At 51.1% G+C, this 15015-nt stretch overlaps 1 protein-coding gene across 16 annotated transcripts in view; it reads left to right on the top strand.

Annotated features, from left to right (window-relative positions):
• The window catches only part of ZNF618 (zinc finger protein 618), a 174720-nt gene that overhangs the window by 144083 nt on the left and 15622 nt on the right, over positions 1-15015 (top strand). For 6 of the 16 annotated variants that reach the window (XM_057721701.1, XM_057721692.1, XM_057721688.1 and 3 more), the window contains 4 exons: positions 6871-7110; positions 10763-10846; positions 12888-12932; positions 13923-14000. In XM_057721701.1, the coding sequence (XP_057577684.1) occupies positions 6871-7110; positions 10763-10846; positions 12888-12932; positions 13923-14000 (447 nt within the window). The remainder of the gene's footprint in view (positions 1-6870; positions 7111-10762; positions 10847-12887; positions 12933-13922; positions 14001-15015) is intronic. The other 10 variants (XM_057721700.1, XM_057721695.1, XM_057721698.1 and 7 more) reach the window with 6 other exon arrangements.

Here is a 15015-nt window from a genome sequence, read left to right as displayed (position 1 = left end):
CCAGATTCAGACAGTAGTTTGTTAATCATGAAAGTAAATATTTGTGGTGTTTAAAAAAAAAAACACCTTTATTGAAGTATTAATATGTTGTCATTCAATAAAGCACCTTGTTGAAAGTAAACAATGAGAAGTTTTGACCTAGGTATGCACCCATGAAACCATCACCACAGTCAAGATAATGAATATATCCATCACCCCCAAAAAGTTTCCTCATGCCCTTCTATAATCCCTCACTCACCACTTCCCTATCCTCAGGCAGGCACTGATCTGCTTCCTGTTACTATAGATTAGTTTGCATTTTCTAGGAATCGTGCAAATATGGAATCTTATAGTATCTACTCTTTTTGTGTGTGTGGTGGGGTCTGGCTTCTTTCATTTAGCATAATTGTTTAAAGATTCATCCATGTTTACGTGTATCAGTAGTTTATTCCTTTTGAATAGATGAGAAGTAGCGTTCTAGATATAGAATGCTAGTATTGTCTAGATACAGATACCACAATTTCCTTCATCTGTTTACTTATGGATGGACATTTAGGTTGTTTCCAGTTTGGAGCTAATATAAATAAAGCTGCTGTGAACATTTGTGAACATGTCTTCCTATGGACAAATGTTTTCATTTCTCTTGGGTAAATACCTAGTCTGGATCATATGATAAGTGTATGTTTAACTTTTAAGAAACAGTCAGACTGTTATGCTGTTGTACATTTCAGCCAGCAGTGTATTTTACTTTTCTTGTAATTTCCTTGTCTAAGTTGGGTATCAGAGTAATGCTGGCCTCATAAAGTGAGTTGGAAAGAATGTTCCCTGAGTATAGTGTCAATTAGGTTAAGTTGGTTAATAATGTTGTTCACATCTCTATACTTTTACAGCCTTTTTAAAAAATCTGCTTGTTCTATTAAGTGGAGAGAGAAGCATTAAGATCTGCAGTTGTAATTGTGGGTATGCTGTTTATCTCTTTAGTTCTGTTGGTTTTTGATTCATGTATTTTGAAACTTTGTTTTTAGGTGCACACACTGAGGATCATTATGTCATCATGAATTGACCCTTTAAAAAATTGTACAGTGCCCCCTTTTAATCTCTGATAATACCTGTTGTCCTAAAATCTACTTTATTTGATATTAATATAGCCGCTACAGGTTTCTTAGAATTACTATTTGTGCGGTAAATCTCTGTTCATCCTTTTTTAATCTGTGGCTGTATATATGAAGAGTTCTTGCTCTTTTGTCCAGTTGGGCAATCCCTGCCTTTTAATTGAAGTGTTTAATCCATTTACATTTAATATAGTTTATTGATATGGTTGGTTACAGATTTACCATCTTGTTATAATTTTTCCTATTTGTCCCATCCGTTCTTATTCCTCATTTTTTCTACTTGTCTCGCCTTCTTTAATATTAATCAAGAGGTTTTTTTTTTTTCCCTCTATTAGCTTTCTAGTGATACCTGTTTTTATTCAGTGGTTACTCTGTGGTTTATAACATTCAACTTTAAGGTATTACAGTCTACCATGAATTTATAACACATCACACGTAATTCAAGAATCTTACAACAGAGTACTTGTATTTACTATCCTCCTGTCCTTTGTGCTAATCTTAAGGTACGTATACATCTACATAAGTTATAAACCCAATAATTTTTCTTTTTGCTTTATGTAGTCAGTTATTTGTTTAAGAAATAAGAAAATGCCTTTTATATTTACCCACGTATTAAAATTTTCATGCTTTTCTTTCTTTTTTATAAATCTGAATTCTGTCTATTATGATTTTCCCTTATACCCTAAAGAGCTTCCTTTAACATTTATTATTCTGTAGGTTAGTTGATGAAAGATTGTTTTAATTGAAGGTGTTTTTACTTCACCTTTTCTTTTAAGGATGTTTTCTTTGGATATGAAATTCTGTGTTGAGAAATTTTTCTTTCGGCACTTTAAAAATGTCATTCCTTTATCTTCTGGCTTATGTCATTGCTGATGAGAATTCAGAGATCATTCTGATTGTTATTCTGTATTTAATGGGTCTCTTTTCTCTGAATGCTTTTAGATATTTTTCTATATTGCTAATTTTCAGCAGCTTGATCACGATATATAGTTTTCCTTGTGTTTATCCTGTTTGGGGTTCACTGAGCTTGGATCAATGGGTTTTTGTTTTGCATTAAATTTGGAAAATTTTCAGCCAATATTTCTGCAAATAATTTTCTTCCCCAATCTCTTTCCTCTCCTACTGAGACTTTAATTACATATATATTCAGTTGTTTTATGATGTTTACAGATCAAGCAAGACTTTGTTCAGTTTTCCAGCCTTGTTTTCCCTCTGTGTTTCAATTTGGATAGTTCTAATGTCCTGTCTTCAAGTTTACTGACCTTTTCTTCTACAGTGTTTAATTAGTTTCATTAGAAATATCCATGAAGTGAATTTTTCATTTCAGCTATCATATTTTCCTCTTGGTAATTTCCACGTGATTCCTTTTTACATTATTTCCTTCTTCATTATATTCATGTTATCCTTTAGATCTTTGAGCGTATTTATAACAGCTGTGTTAAGGTCCTCGTCTGCTAATTCCATCATCCCTGTCATTTCTTTATGTTCCTATGGATTTCTCTGCTTCACCTAACAAATAATCTTTTATTCTGTGCTGCGTATTGTGGATGCTATGTTGTTGAGTGTGTGGATTTTGTTGTCTTCTTTTAAAAAGTGTTAAATTTTGTTCTGGCAGGCAGTTAATTTACTTACTCAACTTGATGCTTCAAAACCTTGTTTTAAAGCTGTGTTAGGGCAGTTCTAGAGCAGTCCTTATTCTAGGGCTAGAGTAATCCTCCTGAGGCATGGCTTTTCTGGGACCCAGTTGAATGCCCGAGGTATTCAACAGGATCTCTATTCTGGCAGGTGGAGCTCAAACATCTCCTCGCCTTTTGCCACCTCTGAATCCTCAATCAGTTACCTGCTCCCCCAGTTGCTATCAGCTGCCAGTCTGTGCAGCAGCTCCCGCTGCACACATACAGTTTGGTGTTCAGCCAAAGACGTCAAGGGGCCCCTTTCCCCATTTCTGGAGTTCTTTTTTTGCATAGTTTCCTCCTCTTTGTTATTCTTCCCTGCAAATTCCAGCCACCTCAGAAGCCCTGAATTCTGATCACTGTCTCTCAGTTCAGTGAGATTACAGTGCATCCTTCAAGCTCAGCCTCTGTGTGGTGGTCCAAAAGGTCCAGCCTGGCAGAGAGCTGGGGTGATCCTGCGGCTCATAGCAGGTCTTCTTGCATGATTCACAGTCCTGCACCATCTACCATTCAAGGTCTGAAAATTCTTGTTCCATGCACTTTTTTCCAGCTTTACAGTGAAATCTGGAGGAGGGCTTGTCCTGTACGAGGTATCCCATCATGGCCAGAAGTGTAAGGTCTCCAATTTTCTTTCCCAGACTAAAATCTGCGAGCAGGGGTTCCCCAGTTACATTCCTCTTGCATCACATCTCCTTTCATTCCATCCTCCAGCCTTTGAGCACCCTATGCCCTTTTGCCTCCAGTGCATTTCCGCTCCCTTCCACCACGTTAAAGCTTTCAGGGAGATTCCCTGGTCTTTCCTGCCTCCCAGCTGTGTGGTTACCTTTCTTGAATCTTTACATGCTCTGAATTTTTTGTTCCAGTTAAATTTTCAGCTTTATAGGAAAAAGAGACCACATGCTATTTGATTTTTAAATATCTCTTATGTGTAAATATCTCATATGTTTCTTACTAGGGCAATCAGCCAGTCTGTCTGAAATGTTTTCTTCCTTTCTTGGTGAGAGCCCAGGTAGGAATATCAGCCTGATAACATTCCATGTGAGAAGGTCAGCAGATGGAGCAAACTGTTGAGTGAAATGAGTTAGGAGCCTGGGAAATTCATCTTGGCTCAGCCCTGACCTCCTCTGTGACCCTGGAATGGTGCCTCTACCTCTCTGAGCCTCCGCATCCCTATCTGTCTTACACCCTTGGGACTAGTGGGAGGATAACATGTGAGATAGTTTCTTACGCCTTCTCGTGGGCATCCCCTCTTTGATGTGCTCTATGTAGGCAGTTCTGAGCCATTTGTGCATTGATCCCTGGTTCCACAGTATCTATTGAGCACTTCCTGTGTGTCAGGGCATGTGCCAGGCACTGAGTGCATGGTTGGGCCAAACTGGCAGAGTCCCTACCTTCAAAGAACATGCAGGATAATCGAGAAAGAGACATTGATCAAAAGTTCACCCCGTGTGTCATTATTGGTGTCAGTCAGATCTTGGAAGGGAAGAAGAGGGGGGACTGAAAGATAAATGACCAAGTGGGGTATCAGAGAGGGCGACCAGAGGAAGTGATGTTTAGGTGGAGGTACGTAGGACCCGCAGTAGTAACCTAGGCAGAAATTGGAGGGAAGAACATTCTAGGCAGAGGGAATAGCATCAGCAAAGGCCATGAAGCTTGGAAGAGAGAAGGCATTGTAGACTGAGAGGGCAAGAGGTGGGCAGGTCCCAGGCAAAGGTCCAGGACAAGCAGGTGATGCCCTAGGGTTTATTGTATCATGTGCCTTTGGGTGTCCTGAGCTCCCTGCCACAGGGAAGGAGGGGCTCTTGCACACCGAATGCTAGGATTTTGACAGCAGTATCGAAGACTGTGAAAAGATCTGATCCGGAGGGTCTCCTAGAAACCATTCTGCAGGTGGAGAAGAGGCCTAAGAGGGGAAGCAATGTGCTTATTTATTGCACAGAGAATTTCTATTCTCTGTCCCTTGTGCCCAGGTGCCCCGGGGAGTGTATTAGTGCTTCAGGGGACCACATGGGCTTGCACAAAGGCTTCCGTGAGAAGCTGGCAGGCTTGAGCGCCCGTCCCATCCTGGCAGTGACTTTCTGTGTGGCTGTAAGCTTATTAACCATTCTGCGCCTTGGTTTCCTTATTTCTAAAAAATACCATTAATAACCGTTTATGTTTGAAGAGTAGTTTACAATTCAAGGTGCTCCCTTGACTGGTGTGGATTCTCATAGAATTCCTGTGAGGTTGGTAGTGCAGAGATGCGTGTCCCGCTTTTATCCGTGGAGGTGAGGTGGGGAAACTGAGGCCAAGAAGGGGAGTAAAGAGTCCAAGACCGCAGAGGCTGGAGGTGACGGACCTGGGATTCAGAGGTGGGTTGGGCTCAGGGCACAGTCAGTGCTGGTTCCGTAATAGTGACCGTGAGCTGTGGTCCCCAGACTGTGCTTCAGGGAGACAGGGGAGAAATCAGAGATGGGACCCTGGACGCCTCCCTCAAAGTTTGATGTGTAGGTTTATTCTGTGGCTAAAAAAAAAAAAGGAAATTGTGAGATGAGCCACCCTTCCAGTTGAACTCGGAACTTCAAGATCCTCCACTCTGAAAGCGGGGGGAGGAGGGGGAGACACATATGTAAGTATCCTTCCGCACCCACCCCTCTCCAGTTCCTGACTGACAAAGTGAGAATCCGGATAGAGGGGCGGGGGCAGTAGTGAGGGACACCTGTGTTCTCTGCACTGAGCCTGGGGGATTCCTCCCGGCGCTTGGGTGGGGCAGGTGAGGGCTTGCTTATGGGACCGTGACTGAAGGACTCCCCATCCCCAGCTACTGGCATCTGGCCACTGCCGAGGTGGAAAGGCAGTGACCCCCCAAAGGGACAAGGAGGGCAGCCTGAGTCCACCTCAGGGCCATAGGTCCTGTGTGACCAGAGCAAGGCCCTGACTCCCGCGACTCTGGGCCTGCGCTTCCTCAATGGCCAGGAATGGGGAGCGGTGGAGGATCAGGGAGCACCCGTTTATTTTGGCTTGTGAGAGCTGTGGGTGCCGCATCTGATGCCCAGGATGGACACTGCTCTGGGAGCACGGGTGTAAGAGTCTCCTCTGTGCCCGAGGGAGGCTGCAGGGCAGGGTCCTTCCCAGGCTCCAGGCTGTGCAGCAAGCTGGTGCCCTCAGGATGCTCCCAGAGCCTGGGGGTTCCATGGGCCCCCCGGTCAGCACCAGAGGGGTCCCTTCTCTTGCCACCTGCTCTGCTCTTGCCCTGGGGGGAGAGAGTTGCAGTTGAGTGAAACCACTGCCTCCCCTTTTGGTTTGAAGGTGGCACACTGTGGCCACGTTCAGGTTGCCACCCCTGGTAGCTACATCTCTGGGCAGCGAGAAGGAGGCAGACTGCTGCCACCTGAAGCCACCCGAGCTGGAGAGCAGCTGAGGGTCAGGGCCCCCAGATCCTGTTCTCAGTAACTCCAGCTTCTGCAGAGAATGCAGGAGGTCTGGGAAACAGTGACACAAGCTGCCTCAAACACCACCAGGGAGCTGCTGCTCCGATTTCTATTAAAGCGTCAGGCGTTGGGGTGAGCCCTGTCCCCTGGGAGCGTCAATCGCATGCAGTGCCCAGGGGCACCACGAACCCCTTCCCCTAGCACCGTGGGGTGACATCGGGCCCTCTGCTCTTCCCCTCCCCTCCAGTCAACCCTGCATGTCTCTGCCTCGCTGTTGCCTGTCGTTTCCTCTGGTCCAGCCTGCCTTGGAAGGAAGAGGGGCTTAGGAGCCAATATTCTAGAAAATGCATTTGAGCCGGGGTTGACTAATTCAGGTGCCCCAAGCATGGGTCACAGGCTGAGTTCGTAGACACGCAGAGCCTGGACAGGTCCAGGGTTATGGCTGACCCACCCCGTGGCCTGGTCAGTGGCCTCCAGGTGATGATGACTGTGAGCTGGCGATTGGGCTTCCCTCGAGGAGGGGCTGGGGAAGCTTCTAGACTCCCAGACTTTCTCGGGCTCCAGGTGGGAGCCAGAGCCCTTGCTCTCTGTGGACCAAGAAGTTTTGACCCTTGAGCGTAAGGGTCCGTGGCCCGAGAGGCCACATACTCGGCCAGGTCCGAGCGCCCTCGGCGACTGAGAGCGTGACCCTCTCAGGTACCGCCCCCGGGTGGGAGCCTCCGGACGATCCAGACACGGGCTCTGAGTGTTCGCATCCAGAGGTCTCCCCGTCTCCACGCTTCGTGGCAGCGAAGACCCAGACGAACCAGTCGGGGAAAAAGGCTCCGGCCTCCGTGGTCCGATGCGCCACCCTCTTACACCGCACCCCTCCAGCCACGCAAACCCAGACGTTCCGCACTCCAAATTCAGGATCTCCAGCAAGCAAGACAACCGCAGGTACCAACGGCCTATGTTACCCTCATGCTTCCTCCACTCCCCGCCTTCCTCCCCACCTGCCACAGCTGTGCCCGCGGTCACTGTTCCCTTGCAAGAGCGAGGGTGGAGGTCCCCTAGCTCTCTGGGGCGAATGTGGGTCCCAGCTCTGCCTCCAGCTGGGCTCTGTGACCATGGCGAGCCACCTAGCCTCTCTGAGCCTAGGTTTTCTCACCCTAAATCAGAGGGTTGTACAAGATGGTTTGCAAACTAAATTTTTTAAGTAGGAGAATATCTTTTTCCCAAGTCATGGCCTAAGGGGTTTTAAATTCTTTTACATTAATTGCCGATGTTTGAACATCACGCGATTTTATATGAAACTTTTGATTTCTAGCTGACATCGAAAAGTCAGATCTGGCAGCCCTGGGCCCACGTTCCTGCAGGGCAGCAATTGCCTTGGGTCCGAGCCACCGCTGCCTCCTTCAGTAGAAGCATGAGCGCTCTCGTTTTCCACAGTCCCCACCACTCCCTCCTGCCTCCCCAACGCAGTGGCCTCGTGGCAGGTGCCATCTCTCACTGTGATCACGCTGTTGTCTGTCTCACATCCAGCCCAGTTCATCCGTTTGCATCACCTGCCTGGACCCTCTTGGCATGAGTTTGCATCCCCCGTCTTTCAGAAAACCCAATCTAAAAACTCATTTCTACGAAGCTGGAGCTGCTCTCCGTGAAGAAGAGTGGTTGGCTGGGAGCTCTGTTCTCTTGTCCTCCCTCTACCTCACTGTTCGGGAAACCCCTCTCTGAGCCACAGCCCAGCGGGAAGCCAGTGGATGCCCGCTCCGGTGTTGTCTGAGTCTGTGCAGAAAGGGCTCAGACTCTGGAAGGGTGAACAGGTGCACACCTGCTATGTCTTATCAGTTATCAGGGAGAACTGATAAGACACACGGGTGCTGAGTACCAGCTAATCCAGAATCCTGATTCATACTTGGGTGGAAAGAGCCTTGGACCTCCTACCTAGATATGTGGAATGTAGAGTAGAGTGATGATGTGGTCCTTCGGGGACTAGGGACCTTTCAGATGCCCTCAGGAGGCCCAAAGTCATCCATTAAATGTATAAGCGATCAAACTGAGAACTCATTTAAATGAACCAGGAGGCTGGACCGATGACAGCCATGCGATGAGTTTTGCTTGCCTTTCCTCTGGTTCAGAAGGCTGATCAGGAACAAGGATGTGGTTCTTAAACATGTCTGAAGCTATGCTTATTGTGCTTAGATCTCCTGAAAGGAGAGTAAGTAGTTAATCAACCTTGAAGGTAATGTTTTTCAGGTACTGTGTAGAGAAGAGCTAGTAGCCATTGGTTTTTGGCAGCAGTAGTTATAAATTTAATTAGCTGGTCATCAGGGGCTCGTTGGTGGTGGTCTACTATTGGCTCAACTAAATAATGGGATCACAGCTCTCAGATCTTGCTTTTGCTCTCGACCTTGTGGCTGGGAGATTTTGCACCTGAAGTTTCTGCAGAGAACTGCCTATAGGGGGTGGGTAGTCTGTGGCAGCTCTAGGAACCCAGCGTCACCACCTAAGCCTCCAGGGGCAATGGGGCTTGCCTCTGGCTGCTTTATGTGACCTGGAAGACTGGTGGTGGGTGTTACACCAGCTGCACAGGGCAGAGGACACCAGGTCGTGAGCTGGAGCCTGCATTTTGGAGCTGGAAGTCATCGCTGCCCCCGTCATGCTAGAACAAGGCAGTCCCTCCCGTGCGCGTGGGTTTGCCTGCACAGGGATGTCCCCTGCGGAGCTGCTCACCGGTTTTCAGCCACAGATGCCTGTAGCAGGGAGAGCTGAACAAAATCTGCCTGATCCGCTGAGCCATAGGAGGCTAATTATAAGAGTTTGTAACCTTGGTTGTGCTAAATTGTGCCCATATGCTGGTCAGGCTGCACAAAAATCCGCCACAGATGGGTCACCATCTCCCTGCATGCACGAGGATTAAGATGGAGAAAGGAACCACATCCCTTGCTCCAGACCTTTTTAAAAAGGAAGCATCAGTCCCAAGAATGAAATCTTATTCTGCCATCGTAAAGAGTTAGGAGCTTAGCCCCAGGAACTTGACAACCTCACTTTCTCTGGGTTTTCACCTGTAAAATGGGAATGACAACGTGAATCTCATAGGGCTATTGGAGGATTACATGGATGTAAAGCATCTGGACCAGTGCTTGGCCCGTAGTAGGTGCTTTGTAAATACGAGTCAACCCATTTTTCCTAGATAAAGAGTTAAGGGGCTTTCTTTGCCATTTTACAGATGGTTTCTTGAAGTGGACACATGTAGCTCTCAGTCCAGACACAGAAGAGAGTGTCTTGCTTGTGATGTTGTCAACAGCCTCTGCAAGAAGGAGGCTGCATCAGGAGGCATTGTTGGGGTCGGGGGCAGGGGAATTGAGCAGGGACTATGGGAGCCACCTCTGGCTTCCTTTTCCATCACCCCAGTGATTGTCTGGAATCCCGGCCCCCGCAGTCTGAGCGCCTGCTCTCCTGGAATAGGGTGGCCTGGGTGATAATGGCATTTCCCAGAGTGGGGTTCCCAGAGTCATGATTTTTGAAAGATATTAAGGAATCTCAGATTTTTAAATGGGCTCCGGTGGCCAATTATATTTGGGAAGGTTGGGTTCAATAAAGTTAGATGGGTCTCTCTCCGGTCGAACTTCTCAGAGCCTTTGGTACCCTCATGCAAGTTGTTTCTCGTTGAGAAAGAGGCTGGGTCAGCTGCTCATCCCAGATTGACTTGTTCCCCAAAGCCCTTCTATCCTGGTGCTTCCAGCATCCCCATTGGGCAGCTTGGAAAAGCTGTTCCCTTCCAACTCAGGTATTCTGTCTCAGTGCCTTCTGCAGGTGGCAGTGGGGACTAAACTGGTGTTTCCCACCTGCTTGGACCCTGTCTCTGACTCTGGCATTTTCAGAGAGTTCTGGGAGAAGGCGAGCCACTCAGGAAGGTGCCTCCTGTCAGCGGAGACACCCCAGAAATATCTCAGGGAGCCAGTCCCTTCCCCTGGGTGAACCCTGACCAGACCTCACCTGGTCTTTGGCCTCCCAGGGTGTGGGGCTGCCCCGGCTCTGCCTATCACGACTTCTCTGCCACCCAGGAACCCCATCAGCTCTCTGGCCCCCCTGCTCTGCCAGAACCAACCCCAGAAAACACTCGGTCGTCCTCCCTGCTTCTTGGTGTGGGACCTGTGGCAGCAGAATCTGGCCGAGCAAGTAATGAGTGGCAGGTCGATGACGTAGTGTCACATGTGGCTCCCCAGGGGCCAGAGATGGGAGACCCTAGCCTGTTTGCCATCTACTTGATCAGCTGGACCTCATGTGCGCGCCCATATCCCACACACATCCCCCTGTGCCTGGACCTCCACCCACCCTGGGCACTGTCGGGGAGTCTCCTGGGGTCCTGACAAACTGTCGGGCAATTCAGGCGAGCCTGAGGAGCTGCAGGCGTGTGGTTTGGGCTTCTGGAGCCCCTCCCTGTGCTGGTTCCCCAGCATAGAGCCTCAGGCACTCACAGCAGCCCAGGGGCCAGGGCGCTTCCCTCATCCCTGGCCTCCAAGCCCCCTCTGGCATGCCTCTCCCTTTGGTCCTGTTGCTGACCAATCACCATGGCTTTTTCTTGCTCTCTCCTCTCCCCACCCAGCAGAAAGCGCTTTCAGTCGGAGGGTAGAAGGCAAAGCACAAAACCACTTTGAAGAGACGAATAGCAGTTCCCAAAACTCCAGCGGTGAGTGTGCCCCGTGACGGCCATCCTGCGCTGCCGCCTCCGTTTGCGCTGGGGCCTTTGTGTGCGTGGTGGGGCGGGGTTGTCAGGAGGGGGCTGGGGCAGAGAATTAGAGGGCATCCAGGGCCAGGCAGAAGCAGGAGGGGCCCTTTCTTCCAGAGACATCCCTCTGGGCCTCAGGAGCCAAAAGGACTATGGTCCTTTTTGTCTCTTCCCCGTGGAGAGAGGAACTCCCCTGCCCCCATCGCCTGTGATATATCGGCTCGGATGGCCCCCTCTGAGCGGTTGCTGTGTTTATAGGTGAACGTCGCAGACGTTTTTTCCCAGGAGAGCAAAGCAGGTACAGTAGCGAGAGCTGTGACCTAAAAGCCAGACGCCCCAAGTTCCGGTCCCCCTTTGGACCTGGGACCATCCCAAGGTTCCCTTCTAGCCCCTACCAGCCCAAGTACGTTTGCCGGAGGTTCCTGGTGGTGTTTTGGCGCCCCCTGGTGGCTGCCTCTTACGGGACCCTGGCGGAGCCTGAGAGCACCTTAGAGCAGCCAGAAGCCACTGTCCCCAGCCAGACCCGGGGCCAGCCTGGCGGAGCCTCTGTCCGAGAAGGGCACCGCGAGCTGGGCCGCACGGTGCCAGCCCGAGCAGGGTGTAAAAAAGATTCTGGTACTTCCGTTACATTAAGGTAAGGCATCAGTCACTCACTTTCTCGCTCAAAGTTTAATTCACCAGATTAGGTATTGGCCTGTGCTCAGCACCGTGCCGGGCACTTGCCTGGGTGTACACAGATGATGGACGTGGCTTGACCACCAGTCGAGGGGCTTTATGAAACATCTAGGAGCGCAGACGTGCACGTGGAAGCGTCCTCACAGTGATCTGAGCTCCAGCCGAGGCTTGGCCCCAGCTCCACCATGTCTAAGCTGGTGACTTGGGCTCACCTCTGAATTCCTCCTCTGCTGTAGAGTGGGAGTGGCCCACACGTCCCTGTGGTGGGGAGCGTGTGGCGGGTGCCCTGCAGAGGTTACACACTCACGTGGTAGGCTGTTTGGGGGGTGGTTGTCTTTTTAAGTAAACCAAGTGACTTGATGAGTAAGTGCCCCGAGGAAGGGAGAGAGGTGTGCCGTGGGGGCCCCAAGAATGTTGCCATGATCCTTTAAACCGTAGAGAGCACGTTGACTTTTCCAAACTGCTTCATCCCTTTGAACACTGTCACCCACTCAGCCCCTCCAAAAGGTGAGCCTTAAAGGGATGGAGTGACTGGCCCAAGGACACGCAGGAGTGAGCAGCAGAGCCAGGACCGAAGCCACGGTCTCCTGGAAGCCTTTGCTCTCAGCCAGCCAGGCTGCGCCCCCTGCCTCTCCTTCCACCAGAGCCGATGTTCAGAATGGGGAATGGCGCTGTGAAGCGCTGCCCCCACCGGCAGCAGCACCATTTATTGAGCGCTTACTGTGTGCCTGGCCCGTGTTCAGAGCTGTATGTGTCTCACCTGTTTTCATCCTTACCACAGCCCAGGGAGGGTCAGTGTTATTGTTGTCCCCACTTTGTGGATCAGGACGTTGAGGCCCAGGAGAGGTCGACTGTTGCCCCACGTCCCCAGCGTGTCAGTGGTGGAACCAGAATTCCTGGTGTAGTCCACCTCACCCCATTCTGCCGCCGCCTGCCCGTGAGGCTCACCTGACGCTAGGAATTGCGGGGAGCTGCCTGCAGGGAGAAGGCCTCAAAGGGCAGCCCGCCCTCGGCTGCTCTGGTGCTCGGTGCCAAACACTCCCACCCCGGTGCCAGGACCTCGAAGCAGCTCGCTGTCCTGATGCGGGCAGTCACGCGTGGATATTTTCTCCTTAGTGCTCTGTGGGCTCACTTTTTGAAAGTTGAAGGTGTCCTGGAGGGATGGCCCCGGCTGGTCTCGCCCTGCCCGTGCCCCAGCCCCATCCCAGCTGCCCCCCCTCCTCTGAGAGCCCATCTGGCTCGCGACTTCCTAAGGACAGAAATAATGACAGTCATCTCTGAGCACCAGAACTGGAAGAGACTTAGCTAAACTGTTTCTCTTTTGCAGAAACTGCAAGTCCCCTGATTTCCAATCCTTTCCCTCTCCTACAGAGTAAGTGATGGTCCTGTCGGGGGGCTGGAGAGGGCAAGGCAGGGCAGGGAATGAACTCAGCCAGCCACATGCTCGGGACCTCCCCAGAGCATCTGACCTGGGCCACCTTCCCAGGCAGACCCAGCAGCCGGTAGAGGCACGGGGAGACCCAGCCCAGGCGGGTGGAGGAGTTTGGACAGGGGACGGGCAGAGCCATGACCGTGGGCAGCCTGCCTCTGCCACCCCCAGCCCTGCAGGAACAAGGCCTCCCCTTTCTGGTCACGGGGGCAGCCTCAGGAGGCCTCCTCTGAGCCGCGTCTCCGCCTTCCTCCTGCTCTCTCTTCCTTACGCATCTTTGCTCCCTTCTCTCTGTCTTCATCCTTCCACGTCCCTAAGCCGGGCACACAGAGATGAAAAGATAACAGGCCCTGTGCACACAGGCCCCCATTCCTGTGTGCTCTCATTCTTCCCGCCCTCTTGTCTTCCCTTTCCTGTCTTATCCCTGCTTCTCTAGCTTCTCTGTGTTTCTCCACGTCTCACCCTTTCTCTTTCCCCTTCTCTCCTCTTGCCTGTCCTCCAGGTCCATTATGTTGTTTTTGGTTCAGTCATACATGCATTTGTTCACTCAGCACACTGTGCCATCTGTGTGCTTACGCCGGCCGAGAGGTGGGCTGTGGAACAAATAAGACGTGGTCTCTGCCCCGAGAGAGCTCTTGGTCCGTTAGTGCTGTCCCCAGCACCCAGAACAGTGCGTGGCACACAGTGAGCCCTCGATAAATGCCGCCTGACTGCACTCGGCGGTCTTTATCTGCCCGTCTTCCTGTCTCCATCACTCCTTCTCGCCCAGCTTCTCCCTCACTAGCTAGTGACAGGGGAGCAGACAGGCCCAGAGCCCCGAGTGCACAGCCCACTGTGTGTCTGGGTGCCTAGGTCCAAAGCTGACTGCAGCCCAGCAGAAAGGCATCCAGGTTCATGCTGCCCCTGAAACGGCTGCTCCGTTTCTCCCCGCAGAGCCCTACACGTGCGGCGCCTGCGGGATCCAGTTCCAGTTCTACAACAACCTGCTGGAGCACATGCAGTCCCACGCGGGTAAGGGCCTCGCAGTGGGTGGGGGCAGGGTGCGGGCAGCCCACCCCCCCTCATCCCTCCCACCCTTAGATCCTGCGAAAAGCAGGGATGGCCAGGGCCAGCCTGCCGCCACTCTCCCAGAAAACAGTCACAAGACACGGGAGCCCTGGTTAGTGCATTGTAACTCAGGGTGGTCTGTGCCCTGCAGGGGCAGCTGGCTTGGTGGGAGCACAGCCAGAGAGGGGGTCAGGGCTGAAGAAGGCTTCCGGAAGTTGTGACTTCTTCCTGCAGCCTAGGGGCCAGATAGGAGCTGAGCAGGACAGAGATGTGGAGGTGGAGGTGGAGTGTGTTTTGAGATCGGGTGAGTGGAGCCAGGGGAGGACAGTGGAGAGGGCCCAGCCCGGGGCAGCCTGGGGTGAGCCCTGTCACTTTCATGGTAACACCCTGTCCCACGAAGCAGCTGTCCTCAAACTTGAGCATGTGTCAGTCACCAGGAGGGCTGGTGAAAGCACAGATTTCTAGACTCCACCCTGAATTTCAGACTCGTAGGTCTAGGGTGGGGCCCAGGACTTGCATTCTGACAGGTCCTCAGGCCACACAACCCCAGCTTGTCCAGGGGCCACACTTTGAGAACCGCTGCTGTAGAGCCACAGCTAGGAGTCTGCTGTCTGGACAGCCTTTCCATCAGCTGTTGCCGTCTGTCCAACTGACAGCATCAGCTCCCTCACTAGACCACCCAGCCTCCGATTCTAGGTTTCCGTCACAGTAGCACTGATTTCTGACCTAATCTCTGTTTTAGGCAGGGAGACACTATTTGCTGTAACAGGTAAATCCCACATTCTCAGTGGTTTGCTATAACCACTTCCTTCTCAGCCACATCACAGCCTAACGCAAGCGGCCTTCCACGTGGAGATTCAGGGATCCAGACTCCTTCCTTCACGTGACTCTGTCCTCCCCTGGGTCACAGAGTCCTCTCCCACTTCCTTCTTCACCGATTTAGACCACAAGTGACACACAGAGCACTGCCCAGCTCCAG

Source organism: Hippopotamus amphibius, chromosome 2 (assembly GCF_030028045.1).
Source record: "Hippopotamus amphibius kiboko isolate mHipAmp2 chromosome 2, mHipAmp2.hap2, whole genome shotgun sequence".
NCBI classification, from domain to species: Eukaryota; Metazoa; Chordata; class Mammalia; order Artiodactyla; family Hippopotamidae; genus Hippopotamus; species Hippopotamus amphibius.
This window is presented reverse-complemented; position numbering and strand designations above follow the sequence as displayed.